The following is a 22,358-nucleotide window of genomic DNA, read 5'->3' as shown; positions in this document are numbered from 1 at the left end:
ACTGCTGAATAGAGATATAAGAAGTGCATAATTTCTCATGTGGATGAGTACCGGACATTTTATGCATCCAAGTCACATAGTGCTAACTTGCACTAGTTCAGTCCAAAGTAATCTGATTGGTTGCTTTTGGTTACAGTACATTTTTGGCACGTACCATTTTAAGGAGTAAGCCTTTGTTTTTTATTTTTATCTTGAACAATATATGATAATGTTGTGATTATGTGTACTTAGGTTTTTGTGTATCATAGTATACTAGCACTGTGCCTTCTATATATGTATGTTTAGTAAAAGGATTTTTATGTAATGTTTATGCAGGTTTAATGTTTTATGTGCAGGTTTATAGGCAGATTTTTCATATTTCTGTTGCTAGTGTATTTTTATACTATTTTTGTTGCCTAATTGTTTATACATATGCTCAAATGTACACGTATGTTCTTGCATAGATTAAAGCGTGATTCACCTTTTGTGCTATACTCCATTTTGTGTCCACAGATCTCAGGTGTTAGATTATGTGTGTAGTTAGTGCTGATTATTGTTCCTTGTATCCATGTATGTATGTACTGCTGTGTTTCTCACACTCACTCGCTTGCTTCTGTTTCTTGCCTATTGCAACCAGTCGGAGCAAGAGAGCACTCCCCGGCACAAGGAGGTACCCACCTATAACCAAACATTCATTTACCTATCCTGGTCCCCATCTACCTTTCCCAAAACCTAGCATCCAACTAGTCCCTCCTGTACCAACCAATGTACCACAGTACCAACCTTTTCACCATGGAACCCTGTCCTAAAAACTATCCTACATCCTATCAACCTTTTACCTCCTTTCCCAATCACATATATAATCATGTAGCTTTTTAACATACTACTTAAGAACTTAGTGACTGGTATATTACCAATCTACCATAATCGTACATTACAATTTCATTAAACACTTTATATTAGGTTGTGGCATATGGACAGGATTTGGGTCTATGGGTTGTTTATTTCCCTCATTAAACATCCTTACACATTTCTAACAAATTTTGGTCTTTGACCATAAATCCCGCACAAAATTACATAGCACTGACGAAGTTAACGATTAACTTTCACTATACTTGACCATCGTTTTGAAGTTGGTGTTTTCTAATAATTTGTTATTGGTAGGCAACATGTGTCCTTCATCTCTTATTCTACAACTCAAAGAATGTGTTTGGACCACTCAGGGAGTTATGGTTGAAGAGACACTTACTTGCCTAACTTCACACCTAAATGATGCCTATCAGTGCCATTAAAACTAACAGTTCTGTTCTTAATACATATACAGGTATTACAAGTGATATTAATATATGTATTAACTCCTGAAAATAATATCTGTATAAAAAGTGAGTGCTGATGTCATTGCTTAAAATCGGAATGGTTACTAAAAACATGCACTATATGGAATAAAGTGCACCATATAGTAAATTATTATGACACCAGGGATTACTGTGACCTGTATAAAAGTATTAAGACTATATTTAGAAATAACACGTCTGTGACTTCTGATATTAATATAATTTACTGTAGTAAATACTTTATTCCATATGTTAAGCACCCAGTTTAATTACATAGTATCTTTGCAGAACTCAGTGGGAGCAGTTTGTCACATTACTGTTACATGCTGTTCTTATAGCTAGAATGTGTGATTGTGATACTGTAATGTTATATGCAAAATTTTCCCAATAAATATACCCACCCATCTTATCTGAAATGTAGAAAGCCAAGCCACAACACCAGAATTAATAGCATGCAAACTTAACCTCTGAAATAGAATAAAGGCTCCCCTTGCTGCTAATGCTGATACTACTATGACTGCTTGTATCATGACATACTTATTCACTTACTGGATTAAATGACAAACCATCAGCTCATCTATTGATTTAATCAACAACGGCAGCCACCGCTAATGACACAGGGCCTGATTCAGCAAGGATCGCAGTTGCTTATACGCACGCATTCGGCTGCACGCATTGCAGTGCACGTGCTCGAACCGGCCACTGCGATCGGGGCTGCGATCGCAGTTACCACGCAGACTCATCGCAGAGTGATTGACAGGAAGTGCTGTTTGGGGGTGGTGATGGGGGAGTGGTCAGGCGAATGCAGGCGTGCCAGTGCGTTGGGAAGGTGTTGCAGGGGCGTGCTAATCTTAGCCACTGCGATACCATACGCAGCCTGAGGCCTTATAGCGTGCACTAAAGTAAGCAATTCCTGAGTGAGGTCTAACCTGCCATAACTGAACATATGTATGTTACCGATTGTTTCGCTATGTTGCCAAAGTATACAGATGTGAGTAAGGGGAAGTGGGCGTCCTTATGTTAGGCTGCGATCGCAATGTGAATGCAAACATTTGCATATCACCGCTGATATTAGCAACTGCGTTGCGTGCATATAAGCAGAATAGCGATCCTTGCTGAATCAGGCCCACAGTACAGAGCTACAGCACTATTTAGTGTGCCCCATAATTTTATAGTATTCTGCTTATGTTGTTTCTGCTCTTGTATGGATTATTCTCTACTAGGTTCACTAATATCTGCTGAGTACATTTTTGGTTCATTCTTAAAACTGACTGATTAAAAAGGCTAATATACTAGTGTACAATTTAACCACATTACCTACCTAGAGTTACCTATCTAACATGTTTTACACTGCTTTTTTACATGTCTTCCATAGTACTCATAGTCACTATACCATAACCCTACCCAACCCTCTCCTAACCAACTACAATCTTTATTACCCATCTACCGTAACATCTGTCTTGCATATATTTTCCCATCTTAATACACCTTTACCCATTAATTAATTATGCTGAGAAGATCAGTAACGGATTTAGACTGCAGAAACCCTACATACCTCACAATCATATGATTATCACAGGAACCCCTTCACCGCTAGAGAGGTCTATCGCATGTGGTGGAGTGAAGGGGCTAAATGTTGGGTACTGACTCCATTTTGTTATATCCTTCCTCCAGTTTTTGGACAAGTCAGAGGATGTCCTCCTAAAGCATCAAGCCAGTATTAATGAGCTGAAAAGAACCCTGAAACAGCCGAACAGTAAACTGGTTCACAGGGAACGCGGGCGGGAGAAGAGACTGCCCTCCTCACCTACCTCTTCATCTTCCAAACCAGAGGTCAGTGGGTGACACCATTAATCAGCTCACTTGCTGGGTATTTGTCAATATTGATGTAAATGTGTAAAGATGCCCATGTGTGAAGCGATTTGCATGGAAAATTAGTAGATTTTAGATCAAATTGCCAGCAAATGTCAGTATGTAAGTGGGCAGCCATCAGTTCTTAGTTGGTGTATGGATGGCCGGATAATAAAGCCCTAATAGCACCCCAGCACTTAGTAGCCACAAATTTCAAATTTGGGCTGGAGTGTAAATAATTGGTGATTGTGAGGCTGAGAAGCTAGACTGCATGCGATGTGTGTGCGACTTGGCCTATTCCGGTGTTTTGTTAAAATTAATTTGTTAAAATTAATTAAAATAATAAAAAAATAAAAATCATGCTGTAGCCTAGGCTGGTTGCAGCGAAATTAAAGTGAGGTCTTGTAGAATCCACGGGATGTAGTCAGAATACCGATGCCAGGGAAGCCGTCTTACGGAATCCCGGCGTCAAAATCCCGATTTAGCACCAAGATAGGTGTCTAAATCCTGACGTATATCTTTAGCCCGACGACGGAATCCCGATAGACGGCTTCCCGAATGAAGGTAAGCTGGGACAGGGTTAGTGTTAGCCGCAGGGGAAGAGGGTTTGGTTTAGGCACCCCCGGGGGAACTTAGGGATAGGCACCCCCCGGGGAGGGTTAGGCTAGGGGAAGGGGGCTTAGGGTTAGGCGTCACCGTGGGGAGGTTAGGGTTAGGCACGCCCCCCTCCGGGAGGGTTAGGTTTAGGGTGCGGGAAGGAGGGTCAGGTTTAGGCACCCCCGGGGGGACTTAGGGTTAGGCACCACCTCAGGATTTTTGTGGGTTAGGCACCTCTAAGGGAGGGTTGGGAGGGAGTGGGTACTTACCTTAGCCGTCGGGATTCTGTTTTTTCGGGCTTCTGGCGTCTGCATTTCACCTGCCCAACCCAAATCCACAATCCATGCTTGACAAAAAAATAAGCACATAGAAAACACATGACTTGCTCAGTGCAAATGAGAAATTACATTGGTCATTGTTTACACATCATTGGCCTCACTCTGGTTAGATGGGTCCATCTGGAAATTACTTTAATAAATCATGTGAGTGGGATATCAAAACTATATTTATTACATATGCCACCATCATATGTTTAAATGTTTTTATTAAACTTTGAACATATAAATGGTCTTTGTCATAGATGTGTCTTGAAAATGTTAAGATGTCCCATTGAAATATAAGCCCAGGCCAGTCTCAGTCATTGCTGGGAAATATGTACATTCTATTGCTTTTGCAGAGGAAAAAAGGTTCTACAATACTACTATCCACAGGGTACCCCTGCAAATGTCCCTCCTTACACCTTATTCTGCAAAATGACATCTTATTTCTGCATGTGGGCTAAATACAAGGTGCAGGAGTGCAGGGAACATCCTAGATTGACCCAGCTCCTCCCTTTAATGGGGTTGGGTATGAGACCCCGGCGGTCGGGATGCGGCTGGTCAGAGTACCGACAGTCAGAATCCCGATACCCATAAGGACAGACGGTAAGACTAACCCTTAACCCTAACCCCCCCTACCCGGTGCCTAACCCTAACCTCCCCCCCCTAGTGCCTGAACCTAACCTCCCCCTCCCCACACCCTAAACCTAACACTCCCTCCCCGGTGCCTAAACCTAACCTCCCCTCCAGTGTCTAAACCTAACCTCCCCCTCCCCACACCCTAAACCTAACCCTCCCCCTAGTACCTAACTCTAACCCCGCACCCTAACCCTAAACCTCCCCCTAACACCCTATATTGACCTTCGGGATGCTGGCGGTCGGGATTCTGGTTCTGGCTGACTACATTCCCTTTAATGGATACAAAATGTTGCACCCCACAGTCAATGGCATCTGTACACAGAGCCATAACTAGACATTGTGGTGCCCTGTGCCAGAAAGAGCCCCCCCCCCCCCCCCACTTCATATTGTAAAACGGGACAGTGTACGCCACAGGCGCCCGCTCAAAAAAAGGGCAGCATGGTCTCGTGAGGAAGGGGCATGGCCAAACTGCAGTATAGTACCCTCCATTCACATTCAGCCACACAGTAGTGTCCCTTATACACGTTAAGCTACACAGCAGTAATGCCCCTTACACATTATGTGCACACAGTAGTAATTAACCTTACACATTATGCCCACAGTAGTAATGCTCCATACACTTTATGCCACACACGAGAAATCCCTTCCCCCTTACACATTACGCCACACAGTAGAAAACACCCCCTTACACATTATGCCACACAGTAGAAATACCCTCCCCCACCCCCCTCATCCTAGTGCTCGCCAGAGCTCTCTCCCATATGTAGTCAGCACTCAAGTGGTCGATGATACTCTGATCAGGCACAGAGACTGATGACTGTGTCTGGAGTGGACTGAGGGCCTGATTCAGAGCCGGACGCTCTGACCAGAGCGCTCGCTCTGAATCAGGGCCCTCCTACCTCAACTTGGAGCGGCCTCTTGGACGCTCGCATAGCTGTGAGTGACCACCCACAGCTATAGCGAGCGTCCATGATGGTCGCGATGGTCAAGACCATCGCGACCATCAGGCTTGCGACGAGACCCTGCGGTAGGGTCTTGTTGCCGCAAGCCCTGGAGTGATTTTGGCTCTATCAGAGCCAAAATCACTCCCACTGACATCACTAGTGATGTCAGTGGGGCCGGACCCAGATGGTAGGCGTTTCCATGGGAACGCCTCCGTCTGGCAGCCACGCCCCCGGCACGCCCACCAAAGGGTGTGTGCTGTCACTCACCATCGACAGCACGCCCCTTTGGTGTGAGACCCCGAGCGACGGCTACCCTGTCGCTCGCCGGGTCTCGCGCATGCGCACGACGGAGCTCCCTCACAGACAGACAGGGTCACACTGTCTGTCAATGTACTGGTCGCTGCCTGCGCAACCAGGAAAAATGGCTCCTCACTCTTGCCACTGTGGGATTGTGGAGACTGGAGAGGAAAAATATCATGAAGTCTCTCCTGTCCATACAGAAAGAAAGTTCACCGAGTGCGGAAGCCGGGGGAGGCGGAGCTAGTAGTGACAGCTGATAGAGGCAGACGGTAGGGCTGCAGTGAAGGACTGGAGCTGGGCGCACCGTTGCTGATATACACAGGAGCCGGCGGCCTGGCAAATAGATTTTGCGGTGGCGGTCGGTTCCGCCTCAGAACACACTGCTCTCTGTGCAGCGGCCGCACCATCCTACTTACAGCCCTGTCTGTACATCAGTGTATGCTCTACAACTAACAATAGGCATTTAATATCACAAAGTGGTTTTTGATCTGTGACCTGCTCTTTTTTGGTTTGTAAATAACATTGTTGTGTTTCAAATGGAGCATAGGGGTCAATCCAATTAAGAATGATGTTTCTACTGCAGGGTCCATAGGGTATCCACAGGATACCTTGGGTATAGGTGATGACGTCAGTCTTCAGGCACCACAGAGTTAAAGTTTTCAGCCTCCCAGGATGCATCTGGGTCCCTCTCCTATACCCCGCCCCCGGGCCAAGGCATCCCAGTTTCGTCGGTGCCTGGCTCGGAGTCGGAGGCACTGTGCAGAGGGGGGCTATGAAGAGCCCCTGAAGTTTGTTTTAAAGGCAGCGCTGGCTGCACATCTGGGAGCACAGCATGGACAGTCAGTACTGACGTCCATGCTGTCTCCCCTACACCCCGCCGGTACTAGAACGCCGGTACTGATCCGGGGATGCTGGTAGACACGGCTAGCGGTGCCCCCAGATGTCTTGGACCATGGCCGGATCCCAGAGGATAGCAGGTAAGCAGCGGGGTCCCGCGGTGGTCCCCGCTGGTCACATGGTCCTGAGTCCCCAGGCAGGGGGCTCCCTGGGGACTGGCTGCAGTGTGGAGCCAGGCGACCAACCTGCGCTTCCACTACCCCCTGGGACAGCGGGCTGCTGCTGAGCGGCATGCGCTGCGGCATCCCAGGGGTTAAATGCATGCCAGGGGAGCGCGCTTTCCCTGTCTCACAGCCGGCGCCTCCCCTGCTGCACACAGCCTCTCTGCTCTGCCTGATTGGCCATAGTGTGTCAGCGCTCCTCCCCCAGGCCGGCCTCCTTCATCCTCTGCTCCTCGGTGGCCATCTTTGAGGCATGGTGAACGCTGCTGGAAGCCTGTGAGCGGTGGCATTGCAGTCTGGGTCCCCCAGCATACCTCTCCTCCGTTTGTCACAGGTCAGTGTATGCAGCGCTGAGTCCTACCAGCCTGAGGGTCTGAGTAGTTGAGAATCAGCGCTAATAGTGCAGGGATTTGTTTCTTCTGCATTGTATGTGACTAATCTGCTAGCCTGCTGTCTGTACTTTCACTTTCTACTGTCAGCCTTATTACTGTCCCTGATCTTGCTCTGCTCAAAGCCCTTGCGGTGCGCGGTGTGCAGGGTGTTATTCACACTATACCAATACGTATAGGTGTGAGTGTCACATACTTACCATCATGTCTGAGACTGACTTTCCTCTCCAGCTCATGTGTACTAAATGTAAGGAACCAATAGCGGAGGGGGAGGGTAACGCGGAGGGGTTATGTCACCAGTGCCTGGCACTGTCACGGCCGATTATGGTCACGGTCCCGATACAGGAACCTCCCTGGGCTTGTTTCACTAAGGCACTTACAACCCTTGTGGGCCAGCTAGCTCCGCCACCTGCTTTTACCCAGATGGGTTTGTCCCAGCAGTCAGTGGTGTCGTCACCCATGCGGGAGTTCCCGAGACAATTGATGGTACTCCACAGTCTCCCTGTCCCTTCCCAGGTTTCTCCGGAGCCTGCGTGGGTTAATACTCTAACTACATCGGTTCAGCATTTGTCCGATGTTTTACAGGGGGAGTCTGTGTTGCGGCCTCATAAACGGCCGGTGGCGTCTTTATCTGCTCCTTATGGAGATGACGATGAGACGTCAGATGATGGGGAGATTCTGGATCTATCTGACCAAGAATCTCTCCGTACCAAAGAGCCGGACGCTAAGTCCAAGGTGTATATCCCTGGTCTTATACGAGCGGTCCGCACGGCTTTAGTTATTGAGGATATTGATCCTTCGGTGGCCACATTCAAATATGCCTTTTTAAGGATATTAAGGGTGAGGCTACGGTGTTCCCTCTTTCTGATCAATTAGTGGATCATTTAGAGGAGGCATGGAAAAATCCAGGTAAACGGTTTCAGCCCCAGAGGCGCTTAGCCGTGGCTTATCCGTTTTGCGGTCAATTATTTTTCTAAGTGAAAGTGGATTCACATGTCACACGCCTAGTCAAAAGTGCCACGTTGCCTATGCATTCAATTTCATCCTTGAAGGATGTCACTGACCGCAAGGTGGAGATCTGCCTCAAATCCATTTATTCCCTTGCAGGGAAGCATCCAGACCGGCTATGGCCGTGTGTTGGGTAGCCAGAGCTATGGAGCGCTGGGCGGATAATTTGGAGGCGTCTTTGGACTGTGACTGTTCGGCTGAACAGACCGAGTTGGTGGGCAATCTCCGAGACTTGGCCACTCACATTAATGAAGCGACCTTAGATATTTGTATGCTCACCTCTAGGATCTCCTCTGCAGCCGTGGCTGCTTGTCGCACCTTATGGTTGCGTTCTTGGAAAGCGGACGCGGATTCCAAAAAGGGATTAGAAGGTCTGCCTTTCAATGGACCGGTACTATTTGGTCCAGATCTGGACAAAATAGTAGCTACGTTGGCAGCAGCAAAATCTGCATGTCTTCCGTCTGCTACGATTCCTTCTAGTGCTGGTGGGTCGTCCTTTCGGCCTCACAGGGCCCAAGGTCAGATAACAAACCTGTGGTCTGACGGTCCGGGCCTCCCTTTGGGGGATCCCAAAGTGGGGGGCCGTCTGCTTCAGTTTGCCCAGTGCTGGTCGAGGACTACGACAGACACTTGGGTTCAGGAGGTGGTCTCTCACGGGTATGCCCTCTCCTTTCGGCACAGGCCTCCATCCCGGTTCTTTACCACAGGCCTTCCGCTAGACCGGAGCAAAGCCTCGGAACTGCAGAAGGTTTTGCACACTATGCTCCAGGCCGGAGTTTTAGTGCATGTTCCAATTTCCCAGAGGGGCCTGGGTTTCTGTTCCAATCTATTTTTGGTGCAGAAACCCAATGGGTCTTACCGTCCAATACTAAACCTAAAGGCCCTCAACAAGTCCTTGAGGGTGCCTCTGTTTTGGTTGGGGACCCTGCGGTCCATTATTCTGGCACTGGAACCTGGGGACTACATGGTGTCATTGGACATCCAGGACACTTACATGCATGTCCCTATTCTTTTGCGCCATCAGCAGTTCCTCAGATTGGCAATCTGCAATGAACATTTCCAGTTCCGGGCACTGCCTTTTGGCTCTACGGGTATTCACCAAGGTCATGGCGGTCATGGCGGCTCACCTGCGGACGCAGGGAGTCCGACTGTTGCCTTATCTGGACGACCTCCTGTTGATAGCGGGGGTCTCCGGAGCTTCTTTTACACCATCTGGATCTGACGATTGCGGTACTGCAACGTCACAGCTGGTTGATAAACTGGCAGAGGTCCACTCTCACCCCGTCTCAGAGGATCCTGCACCTCGGGGCCTTAATGGACTCCAGGCAGCAGCGGATCTTTGTACGCCCAATTTCACTCCAGACCTCTGCTGCTATTGATCCTGTCCAGATGGAATGGATTGCCTCAGTGTCTCAAGTCCCAGACGATGGGGCTCACTCCGGACGTTCGCCTGTCTCTAACCTAGTGGTTGCAGACGACCCACCTCAACAAGGGTCGCCCGTTCTGGGTGGCGAACTGGGTCCTGTTAACAACGTACGCCAGTCTCCGGGGCTGGGGAGCTATCACGGGTCCACACTTGTTTCAGGGCAGGTGGACTCGGGCGGAAGCGGAGCTTCCAATAAACATTTTGGAGCTCCATGCGGTGTTAAGAGCTCTCCAGCTGGCACAGCCGGTTCTCCAGGGTCACCCTGTGCAGGTCCAGTCAGACAACGCCACCACGGTGGCCTATTTAAACCAGCAAGGAGGAACTCGAAGTCGGGCAGCACTCGCAGAAGTGTCCCGTATTCTGGTCTGGGTGGAGTGCAATCTCCCAGCAATATCAGCAGTGTTCATCCCGGGAGTCCTCAACTGGGAAGCGGATTTTCTCAGCAGGCAGGACGTGCATCCGGGAGAGTGGTCTTTACACCAGGACGTCTTTCAGAGTCTGGTGGACAAGTGGGGTCTTCCAGAGATAGACCTCATGGCGTCCCAGCACAACAACAAGTTGCCGGTGTACGGGTCTCAAACAAGAGACAAAAAGGCGTCTCTGGTGTATGACCTGTCCGTCCAGTAGACGTTCCAGTTTGCCTACCTTTTCCCTCCGTTTTCCCTTCTTCCGCAGGTAATACGGAAATTCAAAACGAGAAGGAGGTACGCTACTGTTGATAGCTCCCGAGTGGCCCAGATGGCACTGGTTCTCCGACCTCCAGAGTCTGTCAGTAGACGTTCCTCTGAGGTTACCATTACGACCGGATCTGCTGTCACAGGGTCCTTGTCTTCACCCGGACCTGACTCGGCGTGGCTGTTGAAACGGTCATGCTAAGGTCCAGGTGGTTTTCTGGCTCTGTGGTGCAAACCATGCTAAGAGCTCGTAAACCTTCCTCGGCAAGAATCTACCATCGTGTGTTGCATACTTTCTTCCGGTGGTGTAGACCTAGAGGGTATTCTCCTAGGGAGTTCCGCCTGTCTAGGGTGTTGGCTTTCCTACAGGCTGGACTGGATCATGGGCTTCGCCTGGCTTCTCTGAAAGTGCAGGTGTCTGCCCTGTCAGTCTAGTTTCATCGTAGGATTGCTGCGCTCTCTGATGTGCACACCTTTATGCGAGGTGTTCTTCGCATTCAGCCACCTTTTGTTCCACCGGTGGCGCCTTGGAATTGGGCTGTGGTCCTGAGAGTTCTCCAGGGACCGCCGTTTAAACCACTGGACTCAGTGGACTTTAAATGGCTTACAGCTAAAACCATATTCCTTTTGGCCATTGCCTCGGCCAGAAGGGTTTCGGATTTAGGGGTTCTCTCTTGTAGACCCCCTTTTCTAATTTTTCATAGGAATAGGGCAGTGCTTCGCACTCGTCCGGGATTCCTTCCCAAAGTGGTATCCAGTTTTCACATCAATGAAGAAATTGTTGTGCCGGCTTTCAATTCACCTGGACTTTCAGTGGGTGAAGCCACTTTGGATGTTGTGTGGGCCTTAAAGATTTATGTGGACCGCACTTCTTCGTTTAGGAAGTCGGACGCTTTGTTTGTCTTCTATGGCTTCCGTAAAAAGGGTTGGCCTGCTTCAAAGCAGACTTTGGCAGGCTGGATTCGTATGGCAATTTCAGAAGCTTATCTTCATGAAGGTCTTTCAGTTCCCTCCTCTGTGAGGGCTCATTCCACTAGGTCTGTGGGTCCTTCGTGGGCAGCTAGACGTGGTGCCTCTACAGTTCAGATACTGCAAGGCTGATACGTGGTCTTCTGTCCATACCTTTGTGAGGTATTACGCTTTTGACACCTTTGCCTCTCAGGATGCTTCCTTCGGGCGGCGGATTCTCCTCTCAGCACAGGAGCGTCCCCACCCTTGAAGGATACTGCTTTGGGACATCCCCAAGGTATCCTGTGGATACCCTATGGACCCTGCAGTAGAAAATAAGAGATATGGTAAGAACTTACCTTTGTTATCTCTATTTCTACGAAGTCCATAGGGTTCCACAGGACTCCCGCCCTGTCGCACCTCTACTGCAGATGGGCTTTATTCTGGTCACCGGTTTTTCCGTCTCCCTATGGTGAGAATGTGATTCTCGTTGGTGTCCAGATCTTTCTTCTCTCTCTTTCTTCTCCTCCTCCGGCCTATGGCTTGTGACGTAACTGAGATGCCTTGGCCCGGGGGCGGAGTATAGGAGAGGGACCCAGATGCATCCTGGGAGGCTGAAAACTTTAACTCTGTGGTGCCTGAAGAATGACGTCATCACCTATACCCAAGGTATCCTGTGGAACCCTATGGACTTCGTAGAAACAGATATAACAAAGGTAAGTTCTTACCATATCTCATATTATTTGCCGGTGCACGTCATTGTGGCAACAGCCTTACTTTACGGCAGCCCGAACTCGCTCAAAACTGCTTGCAGCTGATTATTCTAGGACCCCAGTGCTGGCAATGGCACCTCGCACCCTTCGCAGATAATTGGATTGACCCCATAATGTGAGAAGGCAGCCAGGAAAATATCACAGTGTAAACATTTTTGCATAGTAAATTTACCCCTAATAACTTAGATCTTGCCGTGTGTTTGTTAGTAATAACTAATGTTTCATGTACAATATATCTTTAACCCTTCAGACTCATCCACATGGGCCTGTTTTGATTTAAAATGCTAGTTAAAGCTATCTAAATACATACCCATAGACTTAAATGGATTTAAAAGAAAAGTGCACCTAAACACTGACAAGAGATTTTATTTTAGAAGAAGCTGATTTCCGCCATGAAAATGATGTCTGCATAGTATTTTAAAATCACCACTAGTGTTTTAAAGAAAAAAAGATGGATCCCAAAGGGCATTTAGAAAGCTACATGAAAAACATTATGTTAATGAGTTTTGTGAACCATTGCAATGCACCCTGGCATGTTACAGACACATTTTAGCATTCAGTGTCTTTCTTAAAATAGGAAACTAATTTTTTATCCTTGAACATGTCCAGAATGTTAAAATATACACTGCCGTTATCCTCCAAGGTACAGATATTGTGGCAATTGCTTGATTAATCTACAACCCCAGAGAAACTTTTCTTCTGAAGGTTCTTTCTGGAACATCTTAATTCGGCTTGATCAGATTTCTACTCCTCTTAGTATCCCCAGAGATTTATCAAAGAGTTTACCTAAGGGTTGAAGCTCTTCTGAAGGTCTCAGCAGCAGCTCACTGTGTCTTGATTAGACTGAAGAAGTGCAAAATTAGCTTTTTCCTCTCTAACAATGTCAGTTTGCTTTGGTCTAAAGATACTAAGCCTGATGCAGAGATGCAGAGTCAGTTGCGATTTTTGGCAGAGTCGCAGCGGCAGTAATATGCAAATGTCAGTCTCAGCCTTCCCCTTGTCCACTACCGAGCTCCGGAGATTGGAAGCCCTAGGACACCCACTTTAATGACCATTGACGGTGTAACTCCACTGGTGGTTTTGAACACTCCACCATCAGCGCACCATCACAAGTACTATTGACCCTTGCAGTAGCCTATGGCAGGCACGGTGTCTCCATCCCAGCTCCTTATAAACATGGCCACTGTAACTGAGAATACAACCGCGTTCACTGACACACCCGCAACACTTTCGTAACATGCCCCTGAGGCTGACTTTTTTGCACACTTCAGGCAACCTCCCAGTGACAGGCCCATGATTTTGCCTCATCGTTCCTAATGCCAGCGATCCCGTACACAACAGCGCAACACATGCGTAATAGGGATTTTCAGTATTTTTCATGCATGCGCAGTAGCAAATAATTGCTATACTCCAACAACATCAGCATTGCATTCAGTTTGCGCCTATCTCTGAATCAGGCCCACTATATTTTCTAGCTCCCATTAGTGTTTTGGTATAATGACTTAGGGGTCTATTTACTAAGCAGTGTTATGAGGCAGAGTGAAAAGTGATAAGAAAGTGATAAGATGCCAGCCAATCAGCTCCCAACTACCATCTCACATGCTGTGTTTGAAAAATGACAGTTGGGAGCTGATTGGCTGGCACCTTATCACTTCCTTATCGCTTTTCACTCTGTCTCCTAACACTGCTTAGTAAATAGACCCCTTAATGATGTCTCTTGCTCAGATCACAACTTCTCCATTGATGCTCTCCTCTACACGCCACATGCCTTCACACCTGGCCTGGATTGTTTTGGGCTCATGCACATGATTGTGTGGCATATTTAATGGCTTTTATTGATCTAGAGTGGTAACTGCTGGTGCACATGTTGGTAGTTCTGTGTAATTTTGGTATGTTCTCTATCAACTCTGGTGTACACTAGGTTAACCAAGGTTAAGTCAGTTCCTTAAATGTACACACAAGTTGTTTAACAGACTGGCAGGGATGTAATAGCAAAAAGGAAGGAAGAGGGGAAGAATTGGAAAAACAATTGCACAGGAGTAAAAGTAGGTCAGAAAATTAAGTCTACTCAGGTAGGGTCTCTACTTCAAGGAAAAGATGGGGGCGCTCCCTAGAGTGTACTAGTTAATATGCAGCAAGAGAGGGTAAAGAAAAAGACTCCTTTGCGAGGCATACCCCACAATTTCATAATCACAAGAAATAGAATAGTAGTTAAAACATACCTCTTATTAAATAATCAATTAAAAGAGAAAATCACTAGAATAACTATCTATGACCATATTACAGAGATAAATGAATGATCAAAGCACTAATATCACATACAGACAAAAAAATTTATAATAAAAATTGACGAAAAATAACAATAGTGACACAGGATAGTTATGTGTATAATCTCAGACACTGTTATCATGTATCCCTATGCAGTAAGTAGAACACAGATGTATGTAGTCTGTATCCACTGTGATGATTATGGTTAGATCTAAGCAGTAACAGATATAATGTTTTAGGTATGGTACCTTGCTGTAATTGCCGCACATATATATACAGGATCTAAACGTTTTGCAAGCTGCGCTATCAATGCCGCCCACGTATTCACAAACCAAAATATTATTCTGCATATAGTGGAAGAAACTGAAATTTATACAAATGACAGTGTATTGTTGTCATCAATATGTATAGCTTGCTACAGTTGCTGCACACGTACTGTATATGCACGGAATCTAGTCGTTCTGCATGCAGCGGCAAAATTAATAAATGGAGATCATATATATTCAATGTGACACCTCACCGTGATAGTCACACACCTATATGCAGAATCTAATAGTGCTGTGTGTAGCAGAAAAGATACATAAGTTAGAGCTCATGAGCAAAAATCATACATCTGAAATAAATGCCGATCACTAAGTACAGTAAGGACAATGTCACAAGATAGACAGCACATAAATATTACATAATTTATAAAACAGAGAAAAGGTGAAAATTAAACTTAAATAAATCTAATATACATCTAGTCTAATACATACATACTAAAAAGCTATTCACCATCAAACAGAACCATAATCTAATCACAATGGATATACTGGTGATACCAGGGATCCCTCTGTTATGCCAGGGAGAGTACAGGTTCAAATTACATCTAAATAGATTGAAAAATCAGAGTATGTGCACTTACAGGCCAGATTCTGCTGTCCAACATCATACAAAGTAGAGGACGATGAATGAGTTTCACAGTCTCTAGGCACAATTGGTAACCGTGTAGTCTGCTTCTGCTGTTAGTGTCTATAATTTCTACTTCAGGGTCCATAGGGTATCCACAGGATACCTTGGGGTATAGGTGTGACGTCAGTCGCAGGGCACCAAAGAGTTAAGCTTTCAGCCTCCCAGGATGCACTAGGTCCCCCTCCTATACCCCGCTCCCGGGCCAAGGCACCTCAGTTTAGTTTGGTGCCCGGCCGGAGTCGGGTGCACCTGTTGGAGTGGGGGCTAGAAGAGCCCCTGAAGCTTATTCTTCATGCAGCTGTGGCTGCACAACTGGATGAACAGCATGGACAGTCAGTCCTGACGTCCATGCTGTCTTCCCTACACCCCGCCGGTACCAGAACGCCGGTACTGATCCGGGGATGCTGGTGGGCGTCTGGGGTCACAGCTAGCGGTGACCCCAGATGCTCCGGACCATGGCCGGATTCAAGGGGGACAGAGGTAAGCAGCGGGGTCCCGCGGTGGGTCCCCGCTGATCACATGGTCCTAAGTCCCCAGGCAGGGGGCTCCCTGGGGACTGGCTGCAGCGTGGAGCCAGGCGACCAACCTGCGCTTCCACTACCCCCTGGGACAGCGGACCGCAGCAGAGAGGTAGCGCTGCGGCGTCCCAGGGGTTAAATGCATGCCAGGGGAGCGCGCCTTCCCTGTCTCACAGCCGGCGCCTCCCCCGCTGCACACAGCCCTCTCTGCATGCTGCCGACTGGTCCTGTGGCAGCGCTCCTCCCCCAGGCCAGCCTCCTCTCTGCTCCTCGGCGGCCATCTTCTCCAGAACGCATGGTGAACGCTGCTGGAAGCGCTGGACGGAAGCATCGTGGTCTGGGTCCCCCCGCATACCTCTCCTCCGCTGTGGTCAGGTCTGTGTATGCAGCGCTGTGTCCTACCAGGCCCTGTGTCTGTGTAGTTGAGTGATCAGCGCTGTTAGTGCAGGAATTGTTATTTTTCTGCATTGTATGTGACTGTGCTAGCGCTGCTGCCTGTAATCTTTTCTTCATCTAAACTGTCAGCTTTATTACTGTCCCTGTTCTTTCTGCTAAAGCCCTTGCGGTGCGGTGCTGCAGGGTGGTCTCTCGCCTATTTAATACTTAATTGGTGAGAGAGGTCACATACGTGGTGCCATCATGTCTGAAAGTGATTTTCCCCTCCGGCTACAGTGTACCACGTGCAAAGTACCGTTAGCGGAGGGGGAGGGTAGCGCGGAGGGCCTTTGCCGGCAGTGTTTGTCCATGGCGCGGCCTATTACGGTTACAGCACCGGTACAGGAGCCGCCCTGGGCTTGTTTCGCTCAGGCGTTAACAGCTTTAGTGGGCCAGTTAGCTCTGCAGCCCGCGTTTACTCCGATGAGTTTGTCCCAGCAGTCTGTGGTGTCGTCACCCATGCAGGGGTTCCCACGACAATTGGTGGTACCCCACAGTCTCCCTATTTCCCCGCTCCCGGGTTCTCAGGAGCCAGCGTGGGTTAACTCCCTGACGAGTTCTGTACAGCACTTGTCGGATGTGTTGCAAGGGGAGTCTGTGATGCGGTCTCATAAAAGGCCGGTGGCGTCTCTGTCCGCTCCTTATGAGGATGACGAAGGGACGTCTGATGATGGGGAGATTCTAGATCCTTACGATCAGGAACCTCTCCATACTAAGGACGCTGATGCTAAGTCCAAAGTATATATTCCTGGACTTATTCGGGCGGTCCGCACAGCCTTGGTGATTGAGGACGAAGTTCCCCCAGCGGCTAAATCTAAGTATGCCTTTTTCAAAGATGTGAAGGGCGATGCCACAGTCTTTCCTCTTTCGGGTCAGTTGGTGGACCATTTAGAGGAGGCGTGGAAACAACCTGGCAAAAGATACCAGCCGCAGAGACGCCTGGCGGTGGCTTATCCGTTCGCGGATAATTATTTTGCGAAGTGGGAATCCCCTCCACAGGTGGATTCTCACGTGACCCGTCTTGTCCGTAGTGCCACATTGCCGATGCCATCCATGTCCTCCCTTAAGGATGCTACGGACCGCAAGGTAGAAATCTGCCTGAAGTCCGCTTATTCCCTTGCAGGGGGGGCAGCACGGCCGGCTATGGCCATTTGCTGGGTTGCCAGAGCGATGGAGCGCTGGGCGGATTCATTAGAGGCTTCTTTTGAATCCGACTGTCCAGCCGATCAGGCGGAGTTGATTGGCAATCTCCGTGATTCGGCCACCTACATCAACGAGGCGGCTCTAGACATTAGTACTCTGGTGTCTAGAATTTCTTCAGCAGCGGTAGCTGCTCGTCGCACCTTGTGGCTGCGATCCTGGAAGGCGGACGCAGATTCCAAGAAAGGTCTGGAAGCGTTGCCGTTTACCGGAGAAGTTCTCTTCGGTCCGGATCTGGATAAGATTGTGGCCACGCTGGCGGCAGCCAAATCTGCCTGTCTCCCGTCGGCCGCTGCTCCTTCTGGTTCGGGACCATCGTCCTTTCGGTCATCTAGAGCCCAGGGCAGGCCCAAACCACAGTCGTTTCCTCGACAGGCTGGCCCTAAGAAATCGGTCAAGCCCCGGAAACAGGCATGGAGTACCAGACGTCCGGCCCCCAAGCCAGATGACAAGCCTGCGGCCTGACGGTCCGGGCCTCCCTTTGGGGGATCCCAGGGTGGGAGGCCGCCTGCTACAGTTCGCCCAGTGTTGGTCGACCACTACGACAGACACTTGGGTTCTGGAGGTGGTTTCTCACGGATACGCCCTCTCCTTCCGGCACAGACCCCCGGCTCGCTTCTTCACCACGGGTCTCCCATCAGACCGGAACAAGGCTACGGAGCTGCGGAAGGTATTGCACACTATGCTCCAGGCTGGAGTTATAGTGGCGGTTCCATTCTCCCAGAGGGGCCAGGGTTTCTATTCAAATCTATTTTTGGTACAGAAACCCAATGGGTCATATCGTCCGATTCTCAACCTCAAAGCACTCAACAAGTCTTTGCGGGTCCCGAAGTTTCGGATGGAGACCCTACGGTCCATCATTCTGGCGCTGGAACCTGGGGACTACTTGGTGTCATTGGACATACAGGACGCTTACCTGCATGTCCCTATTCTTTGGCGCCATCAACAGTTCCTCAGGTTTGCAATCAGCAGCGACCACTTCCAGTTTCGGGCGTTACCTTTTGGCCTGGCAACAGCACCACGTGTTTTCACCAAGGTGATGGCGGTCATGGCGGCTTCTCTGCGGCTGCAGGGAGTCCGCATGTTGCCGTATTTGGACGACCTGTTATTGGTGGCAGGATCTCCAGAGCTCCTGTTACGCCACTTGGACCTGACCATTGCACTGCTGCAACGGCACGGCTGGCTAATCAACTGGCAGAAGTCCACTCTAATCCCGTCTCGGAGGATTCTGCATCTTGGAGCCTTATTGGACTCGGGACAGCAAAGGATCTTCGTGACGGAGGACAAGATCTCTGCTTTACAGTCAAGGGTGCGCAGTTGTCTGCACAGCCGCCGGGTGTCCTTACACTCGGCGATGAGGTTACTGGGCTCCATGGTGTCGGTGTTCGACATGGTGGAATACGCCCAGTTTCACTCCAGACCTCTGCAGCACCTGATCCTGTCCAAGTGGAACGGGCTGACTCAGTCTCTGAAGTCCCAGACGATTGTGCTCACCCAGGAGGTTCGCCTGTCCCTTACGTGGTGGTTACAGACGACCCACCTCAACAAGGGACGTCCGTTCTGGGTTCCAAATTGGGTCCTGTTGACAACGGACGCCAGTCTTCGGGGCTGGGGAGCAGTTTCGGGTCCACACTTGTTCCAGGGCAGGTGGACGCCGACAGAAGCGGAGCTTCCAATAAATATCTTGGAACTCCGTGCGGTCTTCAATGCTCTCCAGCAGGCACAGCGGTTTCTCCAGGGTCGCCCGGTGCAGGTCCAGTCGGACAACGCTACCACCGTGGCCTACATAAACAGGCAAGGAGGAACTCGCAGTCGGGCGGCTCTCGTAGAGGTCTCTCGGATCCTGGTTTGGGCAGAGCGCAATCTTCCGGCCATATCAGCGGTCTTCATCCCGGGAGTGCTCAATTGGGAGGCGGACTTTCTAAGTCGCCAGGACGTTCATCCGGGGGAATGGTCCCTGCACCCGGACGTTTTTCAACTACTGGTGGACAGGTGGGGTCTTCCAGAAATCGACCTCATGGCGTCCCGGCACAACAACAGGTTGCCGGTGTACGGGTCTCGCACAAGAGACGAAGGGGCGTCTCTGGTGTATGCTCTGTCCGTCCGGTGGACGTTCCGGTTCGCATACCTGTTCCCTCCGGTCTCCCTTCTTCCACGGGTAATCCGGAAATTCAAACAGGAAGGAGGGACGCTCCTGTTGATAGCTCCCGCGTGGCCCAGACGGCACTGGTTCTCAGACCTTCAGGGTCTGTCCGTGGACATTCCTCTGCGGTTGCCGCTACGACCGGACCTTCTGTCTCAGGGTCCTTGCCTTCACCCGGACCTGACTCGGCTGTCTTTGACGGCGTGGCTGTTGAGACGGCCATGCTGAGGTCCCGGGGGTTTTCCAGCTCTGTGGTGCGTACCATGTTGCGAGCTCGGAAACCGTCTTCCGCGAGGATATACCATCGCGTGTGGCATACGTTCTTCCAGTGGTGTCGACCGAGAGGTTATGCACCGCGGGAGTTTCGTCTGTCTCGGATTCTCACCTTCCTGCAAGCGGGACTAGATCATGGGCTTCGCCTTGCTTCTTTGAAGGTACAGGTTTCGGCCCTATCTGTCTGGTTTCACCGTAGGATTGCTACAATCCCGGATGTGCGCACCTTTATGCAGGGTGTTCTCCGCATTCAGCCGCCCTTTGTTCCACCTGTGGCGCCTTGGGATTTGGCTGTGGTCCTGAGGGCTCTCCAAGGACCGCCGTTTGAACCACTGGGCTCAGTGGATCTTAAATGGCTAACAGCTAAGACTGTTTTCCTTCTGGCCATTGCTTCGGCCAGACGTGTTTCTGAGTTAGGGGCTCTTTCTTGTAGACCCCCTTTCTTGGTTTTTTATGGGAACAGGGCAGTGCTCCGCACTCGGCCCGAGTTTCTTCCCAAAGTTGTTTCCCAGTTTCATATTAACGAGGAAATAGTTGTTCCGGCCTTTAACTCACCGGGTCTTTCCGTGGGTGAGGCCTCTTTGGATGTTGTGCGGGCCTTAAGGACTTATGTTGACCGCACTTCTTCGTTTAGGAAGTCGGACGCTTTGTTTGTCCTCTTTGGCTTCCGTAAAAAGGGTTGGCCTGCTTCAAAGCAAACTTTGGCAGCCTGGATCCGTATGGCTATTTCTGAAGCTTATCTTCATGAAGGCCTACCGGTCCCTCCTTCTCTGAAGGCTCATTCCACTAGGTCTGTGGGTCCTTCGTGGGCAGCTCGACGTGGTGCCTCGGCAGTTCAGATCTGCAAGGCTGCTACGTGGTCTTCTGTCCATACCTTCGTGAGGTATTACAGGTTTGACACCTTCGCCTCTCAGGATGCTTCCTTCGGGCGGCGGATTCTCCTTTCTGCACAGGAGCGTCCCCACCCTTAAAGGATACTGCTTTGGGACATCCCCAAGGTATCCTGTGGATACCCTATGGACCCTGAAGTAGAAAATATGAGATATGGTAAGAACTTACCCTGGTTATCTCTATTTCTACGAAGTCCATAGGGTTCCACAGGACTCCCGCCCTGTCGCACCTGTGCTGCAGATGGGCTTTGCTCTGGTCACCGGTTTTCCGTCTCCCTCTGGTGAGAATGTGATTCTTGTATGTGTCCAGATCTTTGTTCTCTCTCTTCCTTCTCCTCCTCCGGCCTATGGCTTGGTAACTAACTGAGGTGCCTTGGCCCGGGGGCGGGGTATAGGAGGGGGACCTAGTGCATCCTGGGAGGCTGAAAGCTTAACTCTTTGGTGCCCTGCGACTGACGTCACACCTATACCCCAAGGTATCCTGTGGAACCCTATGGACTTCGTAGAAATAGAGATAACCAGGGTAAGTTCTTACCATATCTCATATTATCCTGATATCCCTGTTGCACTAAGCAGCGCAGGGAATCAGAGTAAATGGCAACTAATGAGAGAGCAGAGAGATGAAAAGAGAAACAGTACCTGTCCCTAAATCTCCCAGGAGGTTGATGGTGTGGAGAGCCACAAAGCGCACTGGGATCCCCTCAGCTGAACCCACGTGTGTTTCGCCGGAAGCAGGCTTCACTCCTGGCCTGGATTTTTTTGGGCTCATGCACATGATTGTGTGGCATATTTAATGGTTTTTATTGCCTTAGAGCGGTAACTGCTGGTGCACATGGTGGTAGTTCTTTGTAATTTTGGTATGTTCTCTATCAACTCTGGTGTACACTAGGTTAACCAAGGTTAAGTCATTCCTTAAATGTACCTCACAAGTTGTTTAACAGACTGGCAGGGATGTAATAGCCTCTGTGTTTGTAAAACTGGCACAATTCAGGCGATTTTATGGCAAGTTGCAAATTTCCTGGAAGTAATAGAATGTGAATGGCCTTGTCACCAGAAACCCGTTAGAATAAAACATGTCTGGTAGCAAGTCTCCATCCAATCATTCTAATGTTAAAGGTATATGTCGCCAGATATTATATCCAATTAGTTTGCAACTCACCGGAAATGCTCCAGAAAAACTAAAAGAGGTGCATCTGGCCGACGAGATAGAGCTCTTCACAGAATTCTCCAGTACTGGCACTAGACATGACCAGCCGGGGCCGTTGGCACAATAGCAGGAAGATGCACAGCATGGGGGACCCCTGCACAGTGACCAACCAGCTCTAGGCCCGTCAGCACCAGAAAATGCAGAATTATGCAGCGACTTACAATTAATCACAAATTGGCAGCCTGTTACATTCCACCCACTGTCTCTTTAGCTTTTCACCAGCTACAGGAAACTTT

General features: G+C 49.2%; 1 protein-coding gene across 14 annotated transcripts in view; it reads left to right on the top strand.

Annotated features, from left to right (window-relative positions):
* The window catches only part of EPB41L1 (erythrocyte membrane protein band 4.1 like 1), a 210,985-nt gene that overhangs the window by 165,165 nt on the left and 23,462 nt on the right, over positions 1 to 22,358 (top strand). For 11 of the 14 annotated variants that reach the window (XM_088480592.1, XM_088480590.1, XM_088480587.1 and 8 more), the window contains 2 exons: positions 617 to 649; positions 2,988 to 3,146. In XM_088480592.1, the coding sequence (XP_088336718.1) occupies positions 617 to 649; positions 2,988 to 3,146 (192 nt within the window). The remainder of the gene's footprint in view (positions 1 to 616; positions 650 to 2,987; positions 3,147 to 22,358) is intronic. The other 3 variants (XM_088480595.1, XM_088480593.1, XM_088480597.1) reach the window with 1 other exon arrangement.

The sequence above is a fragment of the Taudactylus pleione genome, unplaced genomic scaffold (assembly GCF_031769625.1).
Source record: "Taudactylus pleione unplaced genomic scaffold, aTauple2 ptg000256l, whole genome shotgun sequence".
Taxonomy (NCBI): domain Eukaryota; kingdom Metazoa; phylum Chordata; class Amphibia; order Anura; family Myobatrachidae; genus Taudactylus; species Taudactylus pleione.
The sequence above is the reverse complement of the archived record's forward strand: the minus strand, read 5'-3'. Positions and strand labels throughout refer to the sequence as shown.